Raw genomic sequence first — 6,884 nt, 5'->3', positions numbered from 1 at the left:
CGTGTTCTTCCTGATATTAACCACACGTTCCTTCTAACATTAACCACCACATCGTCTTTTTGCAATAATCTTGGCAGGGGAAAATACGCTAGCCAGGGTCCACTAAATCGATTTCAAGCACGGAGGATGGGTCACACCAGGCAGTTCAAAAGACCCATCCCTGGGCTGGGCGCGGTAGCTCACGCCTGTAATCCCAGCACTTTGGGAGGCCGAGACGGGCGGATCACGAGGTGAGGAGTTCGAGACCATCCTGGCTGACACGGTGAAACCCCATCTCTACTAAAAAATACAAAAAACTAGCCGGGCGAGGTGGCGGCGCCTGTAGTCCCAGCTACTCGAGAGGCTGAGGCAGGAGAATGGCGTGAACCCGGGAAGTGGAGCTTGCAGTGAGCCGAGATCGCGCCACTGCACTCCAGCCTGGGCGACAGAGCGAGACTCTGTCTCAAAAAAAAAAAAAAAAGACCCGTCCCTGCGGCAGCGGAGACCCCGCCCCTCTCCCGTGCGCCCACTCCTTTCAGTCAATCACCGCAGTGGGGAGCAGCTATTTGAATGTCCCCGCCCCTTATCAGAAGGCCGCCCTGCCATTGGCCCCGCCCCGCCCCGCCCACCGTGGCCAGACCTTCAAGTCCGGCGGCCCCAGTAGGCGGCGCGGAGACTGTGCCGACATGGAGTTGGGTCTCGCGGGCCGCCGGGTGCTGGTCACCGGGGCGGGCAAAGGTGGGCGGCGGGGAAAGGTCGGTAAAGGCCGGCGGAGGGCAGAGGCGGGCAGGGGATGCCCTCACTGAGCCACGCTCCTGGCAGGTATCGGGCGCGGCACGGTCCAGGCGCTGCACGCGGCGGGCGCGCGGGTGGTGGCCGTGAGCCGAACACAGGCGGATCTTGACAGCCTCGTCCGCGAGGTAGGCCCCGCCGGGTCCCAGGGCTGCGAGGCGGCGAGGCGGCGAGCCAGGAGGGGGCGCCAGCCAGCGGGGGCGGTATCCCCGTGCGCGACTTCGCCTCCCCTCGCGGGCGCTGCGCTTCTCACCGCGGCCTGGGCGCCCTCGCACCGTCTTCCGGGGCTGGTGGCCTGCGTGGGCGGTCGGGCGGCCGGCAGAGCTGCCAGGGCCCCCGGGCTCAGAAAGAGGCCGAAATGGCTGCGGAGCAGGCCCCGGGCAGGAGTCGCTCGGGAGCAGGAAGGAAGTGACCCGGCCGGAGGCAGCGCCTGGCTGCTGGCCCCACAGTCCTGACACCTCCGGAACTCCTAACTCCTTTCCTTGTCCGGCTGAAAGGTCACCAGCCCCAGTCCCCAGCTGTGCCGCTTGGTGGGCACAGAGCCTCTGGTAACTGCCCCCTGATACACACAGTGCCCGGGGATAGAGCCCGTGTGCGTGGACCTGGGTGACTGGGAGGCCACCGAGCGGGCGCTGGGCAGCGTGGGCCCCGTGGACCTGCTGGTGAACAACGCCGCTGTCGCCCTGCTGCAGCCCTTCCTGGAGGTCACCAAGGATGCCTTTGACAGGTGAGCCTGTGAGGGCGGAGAAACCTCAGGGAGGGGCTGTCCCGGAGGAGGCAGCAGCCCTAATCTCTGACCAGGGTCTGTCCTTCGGCCTCTAGATCCTTTGAAGTGAACCTGCGTGCGGTCATCCAGGTGTCACAGGTGAGCTGCCCTGCGGACTGGACGGGAATTCTGATAAGTGGTGCCAGCTCTGCCTCACGGTCTCGCTGCAATTTCAGATCGTGGCCAGGGGCTTAATAGCCCGGGGAGCCCCGGGGGCCATCGTGAATATCTCCAGCCAGTGCTCCCAGCGGGCAGTAACTAACCATAGCGTCTACTGTGAGTACCCCAGCTGTGCCCTCAGCCCCACCCCCACCCCAGCCTCACCCGCATCACCAACCCCAGCCACAGCCAGCTTGGGTTCCTCTTCACAGGCTCCACCAAGGGTGCCCTGGACATGCTGACCAAGGTGATGGCCCTAGAGCTCGGGCCCCACAAGGTGAGCAGGGCTGGGGTACCTCCCCCAACCTAGGGCACCCCACTCACCCTGCTGACCCCAGCTGTCCCGGTGTAGATCCGAGTGAATGCAGTAAACCCCACAGTGGTGATGACGCCCATGGGCCAGGCCGCCTGGAGTGACCCCTGCAAGGCCAAGACTATGCTGGACCGAATCCCACTTGGCAAGTTTGCTGGTGAGTCAGGTGGGAGATCAGCCAGCGTGGTGCCAGCAGCCCCTGTGCGTGCCCTGGGCAGGGGTGGGAGGGAAAGATGGGCGACAGCCTCCTTCATCTATGCCCCTGACCCCCGCCCTGCCCACAGAGGTAGAGCATGTGGTGGATGCCATCCTCTTTCTGCTGAGTGACCGAAGCGGCATGACCACGGGCTCCACTCTGCCGGTGGAAGGGGGCTTCTGGGCCAACTGAGCTCCCTCCACACACCTCAAACCCCATGGCGTGCCCATCCTACCCCCAATCCCTCCAATAAACCTGATTCTGCTGCCCAGGCTATGTGCTATTCCTAGGCTGCCAGCAGGTAGCTGGGGGCTTGGAGCCTGGTATGGAATGCGGGCAGAGACCCATGAGATTCATATTCCAATCCAAGGCGGAGCCTGGCTCCCACTCCTGAGGTCTTCAGGCTTGGCCAGTTTGCTGTCAGGGAGGTAGGAGGTGGTGAAAGGCCAGCTCTTAAAGAGGGTGGTGAATTTCAGCAAGGTTGGCCTTTGGACCTGTCCAGAACCTCTGGGGTGAGACAGTGTGTGCTTGTTTTTTTTTTTTTTTTTTTTTTTGAGACGGAGTCTCGCTCTGTCGCCCAGGCTGGAGTGCAGTGGCCGGATCTCAGCTCACTGCAAGCTCCGCCTCCCGGGTTCCCGCCATTCTCCGGCCTCAGCCTCCCGAGTAGCTGGGACTACAGGCGCCCGCCACCTCGCCCGGCTAGTTTTTTGTATTTCTTAGTAGAGACGGGGTTTCACCGTGTTAGCCAGGATGGTCTCGATCTCCTGACCTCGTGATCCACCCGTCTCGGCCTCCCAAAGTGCTGGGATTACAGGCTTGAGCCACCGCGCCCGGCCCAGTGTGTGCTTGTTGATCACCCGCTCTGTGAGTATACGGTTGGCTCCTCTTCCTTTAAGCTAATGAGTAAGACAAAAGGGAAACAAGGAGGATGTCAAGCTTCTCCACTTCGTCAGTGACCTGAGCCACTGTGTTGAATCAGATGGTTTTTGGATACTAGAAGAGCATTTCCTCAACTTGTGCTGTTCACAAGGTAATGAGCAGACACAGCATCCTGAAGTCTAATCTACATTTTAATCATCTTAAGTCTAGACAAGTAACTGTAAATCAAGTCCCAATGTGAAGAATTGGCCAATTCCCATGGTGTAAATACTCCCACCACAGCTGATTTCAAGCTACCAGTTAGATGTCATTGAATGGGGAGCTGGAAGAGATGCCCTCAGCACCCCGTTATGTGGTGTCTGTGTCCATAGGTGCCGCAGATGTACATAACCCGGGGCAGAGAAAACAGTCCTGTGTGCAGAAATAACTAGGAAGTGATGTTTGTTGATTTTGCTTTTAATAACACAAATTGTAAACTTCTATAATTTAATTGTTAATGATCATTAACAACTGGCTAGCAAAATTCTTGAGAATTCCGCAGTCGGCTTTCCTGAGCCAGTAGGAGCTGCCCCCACACAGCACCAGGCAGAAGCAGACGGTGGCCCTCAGGGCACCCTCCAATCCCGAGTGACTCCATGCCCGGGACCATGGTTCGGGGCCCACCGTTTCTGGCTTCAGCGTCAGCAGACTGTGCTGGGTCGCTGCTCTCTTCGCTTTCCACACCACACCCCGACCTCCATGCCCTCCTCCACCCTGCCCCTCCGCCTGGATTGCCCTTACTCCCAGTGCCAGCCAGAGGAGCCGAGGGATGGGGGGAGGCTGCCTTGGCTCCCATGGGGCTCCGAGAGGCCTGACCTGCTTCAGCCTCTTTTCAGACTGTCCCAGTCAGCACAACAGGAGCTGCCTGAGAACCAGGCCGGCCTCTCCCCGACAGGTGCCCTCCCAGAGGCGCACATCAGCCTGAGGGAGCCTTGTACACAGCCAAGCAAACATCCCAAGGGCTCAATGCACTAGCTATTGCTTTGATCTGGGTCGGCTGCTTTGGGGGCTCAGCAGCTCAGGCCCCTCTTCCCTGGGGTGGGGTGGAGGAAGCTTAGTGCTGCCCTCTGGGAACTCGGCTCCGAGGTGAGGTGCGGCTGGGGTGACAACCTGCTCTGCACCATCACTTGGGGGAATTAGGAGCAAACCGCCCCAGGGCAGAAGGGCAGGTAGTGAGAGGCAAGAGGTGTAGGTGGAGAATGTTTATTGTATAAAATAAGAAGGGGCCGCCCCGCCTCGGGGCGCAATGGACAGAACTCCCCCCCACCCTCCCCCTCCAGGGAAGCCCATCCTGGGGCTTCCCTGCACCTGCCCCTGCAGCCCTGAGGGAGACCCTGCTCCCTCCTGGCCTCCAGCGGGGGCCAGGGAAGGCTGGAGCCACACCCCAGAATGAGGCAGCAGAGAGGACAGGATCCTGCCGCCCAGCCTCATCCCCATGCTTCCCCCCTGCCCACCCTCACTGCTCCCCACAGCCAACTCAGGGACACCACACGTCTCAACACAACAGCGGACACGTCTAGGGCTGCTCCCCGCCAGCCCTCAGGCTCAGGGGTGCCAGGGCTCTAGAAGACCGTGCACTTCTTCCCTGGCTTCTTCACTGGCGGCGGGCAGAGCACTGCGCGGATTGCCTCGTCAAACACTGTCTTCAGGCCCCGCTGGGTCAGGGCTGAGCACTCCAAGTACTTCACAGAGCCTAGGCAGTGAGGAGGGGAGACAATGAGGGTGGGGTAGGGCGAAGCCTCCCCACCCCTCCCCTGCAGGCCGCCTGCGCCTACCCACCAATCTCCCGGGCCATGGCCAGGCCCTGTGGGTAGGTGATGGGCGCCAGCTTCTTGTCCCGCAGCCGCTCAATGGTGTCCTTGTCGTCGCGGAGGTCCAGCTTGGTGCCCACCAGGAGGATGGGCGTGTGGGGGCAGTGGTGCCGCACCTCCGGGTACCACTGCAGGGACAGACGCTCTGACCCCAGGCCCGGAGTCTGCTACCCCAGCCCCACCTGAGCAAGTCACGGCCCTCCGGGACTTTCCCCACTGCTCCAGAGCTACACTTGGCTCTTCTTCCTTCAAGGGGTGACCAGGGGCGGATTTGGTGGGGAGATATTGAGAAAAAACATGCAGCCAGGGAACCTGGAGACCTCCCAGGGCCTCCCAGTCAAGGCCCATCCTCAGCAGACAGAGAGCCCCTCCGTTCTGAGAGCTGTGCCCACCACCACTACGCCACCCCATCAGCCCCCACAGTCATTTTCAGACCCCACCCCATGTGCCTACTCCAGGCAGAACCGTATCTCAATTGCCTCTAAAGGACAACTTCTCCGGGCAGGTTCTGGAGCAAGCCCTCTCCCCCACAGGGGCCCCCAGCCTTGCCCTACCTTGGCACGAACGTTCTCGAAGGAGGCCGGGCTCACCAGGGAGAAGCAGATCAGAAAGACGTCCTTGGGAAGAAGGTGGGGCCTGGTGGAGTGGTCAAGGGCTCCCCAGGGCCCTGCTCCCTCCCTCATCACGACCTCAGGGACCCACCCAGCTCCCGGGGCTGGCCCCGTTGTCACCTACAGTTTGGGGGTAGGAGAGTGGCCGCAGCCGATCATAGTCCTCCTGCCCCGCCGTGTCCCACAGCCCCAGGTTGACCGGCTTCCCGTCCACCATCACGTTGGCCGAGTAGTTGTCAAAACTGCAGAGTAGTGAGGGCAGGGTCAGGGCTTCGGAGGGGTCCCAGAAACCCCTGGCCCTGCCGGCCTGTGTCTTGGGTTTCACAACTCTGCACGGAACTAGAACTCTAGCCAGCACCTCAGCCCCAGCCGGGAAGCCCAGAGACAGGGCCACCTGAGCCGACATGGAAGCCCAGGGGAGATCCTGCCCATGAATCCCCCATGCCACACTCACACGGAGGGCCTGTGCTCTCCGGGGAAGCCCCCACACTCACACGGTGGGGATGTACTCTCCGGGGAAGGCGTTGGTCGTGTAGCTGATCAGCAAGCATGTCTTCCCCACGGCGCTGCGGACAGGGCAAGCCACGTGGCTCCCAGGCCCGGCCTCGGACCCTCTGCCCAGCAAGGGCAACCCCCTCCCCAGGAGCCAGAGGCGAGTTAGGGGCGTCTGGGGTGGAGACGGGGGTCCCAGCCCACCAGATCCGCGGCGACCTAGGGCTGGAGGACGACCAGGGCAGGCCGGGCTCCGGGGGCTGGGGTGGTGAATGGGGGCGCAGCGCGCCCAACATTGGGGCCCCAGGCAGAGGCCCCCGACTCCGAGGGTGGCGGCAGGGGAGGGTGGGGCCGGCGAAGGGTTCAGCCCAGGTGAGAGGCCTGGCCCCACCCACTGGGAGGACAGGGCGGCGGCCCCGCCTCGCCGGCAGCCAGCCCGGACGGGAGCCGGGCAGCATCAGGTGGGCCCAAGCTGGAGGCCCGCGGAACCCGCCCCGCCCCACCCCGCCCCACCCCGCCCTCCTCGGCCCCGGGGCGCACGCGGCTCGGGCGGGGTACTGCGGGGCCGCCTCGCGAGGACCCGGGCGCCACCCCCGCCCCGCCCCGGCGGCGCCCTGAGCCCCCGACCCCCCCCGGCCCAGCCCAGCCGAGCGACCTCCGGGCCGCGCACTCACCCATCGCCGACCACCACGCACTTGATGGCCTGCATGGGCGCGGGCCGGACGGCGGCGGGCGCGGCCGCGAGCCGAGCTGCGGAGAAATGCCCGGCGCCGCAGCGGCCGCGGACCCGAGCGCCGAGCGAGCGGCCGGAGACAGCCGAGCGCCGCCGAGCGCCGGGCGCGGAGAC

General features: G+C 63.5%; 2 protein-coding genes across 5 annotated transcripts; one reads left to right on the top strand and one right to left on the bottom strand.

The window, feature by feature from the left end:
* Nucleotides 1-641: 641 nt before the first annotated feature.
* DCXR (dicarbonyl and L-xylulose reductase) lies at nucleotides 642-2,476 on the top strand. Of its 2 annotated transcripts, XM_025362468.1 has the most exons (8): nucleotides 642-717; nucleotides 802-899; nucleotides 1,344-1,498; nucleotides 1,594-1,636; nucleotides 1,714-1,813; nucleotides 1,909-1,973; nucleotides 2,049-2,166; nucleotides 2,294-2,476. In XM_025362468.1, exons 1-8 carry the CDS (start codon nucleotides 666-668, stop codon nucleotides 2,395-2,397), a joined length of 735 nt encoding a protein of 244 aa, XP_025218253.1. In that variant the 5' UTR covers nucleotides 642-665; the 3' UTR covers nucleotides 2,398-2,476. The 2 variants fall into 2 exon arrangements, with proteins under 2 accessions (XP_025218253.1, XP_025218252.1); XM_025362467.1 differs by having other exon boundaries at nucleotides 2,049-2,476.
* A 1,834-nt stretch (nucleotides 2,477-4,310) lies between these two features.
* Nucleotides 4,311-6,846, bottom strand: RAC3 (Rac family small GTPase 3). 3 transcript variants are annotated; one of them, XM_025362324.1, is made up of 6 exons: nucleotides 6,712-6,846; nucleotides 6,040-6,111; nucleotides 5,670-5,787; nucleotides 5,489-5,551; nucleotides 4,899-5,062; nucleotides 4,311-4,816 (listed from the first exon to the last, which is right to left on the bottom strand). In XM_025362324.1, the coding sequence occupies exons 1-6, from the start codon at nucleotides 6,744-6,746 to the stop codon at nucleotides 4,756-4,758; spliced, it is 513 nt and encodes a 170-aa protein (XP_025218109.1). In that variant the 5' UTR covers nucleotides 6,747-6,846; the 3' UTR covers nucleotides 4,311-4,755. The 3 variants fall into 3 exon arrangements, with proteins under 3 accessions (XP_025218109.1, XP_025218108.1, XP_025218110.1); XM_025362323.1 differs by having other exon boundaries at nucleotides 4,903-5,062; XM_025362325.1 differs by having other exon boundaries at nucleotides 4,903-5,062; nucleotides 5,489-5,601; nucleotides 5,666-5,787; nucleotides 6,712-6,824.
* Between the last annotated feature and the right edge of the window lie 38 nt (nucleotides 6,847-6,884).

This window comes from Theropithecus gelada, chromosome 16 (assembly GCF_003255815.1).
Source record: "Theropithecus gelada isolate Dixy chromosome 16, Tgel_1.0, whole genome shotgun sequence".
NCBI classification, from domain to species: domain Eukaryota; kingdom Metazoa; phylum Chordata; class Mammalia; order Primates; family Cercopithecidae; genus Theropithecus; species Theropithecus gelada.
Note: the sequence above shows the minus strand (reverse complement) of the source record. Positions and strands in the feature narration are given on the sequence as shown.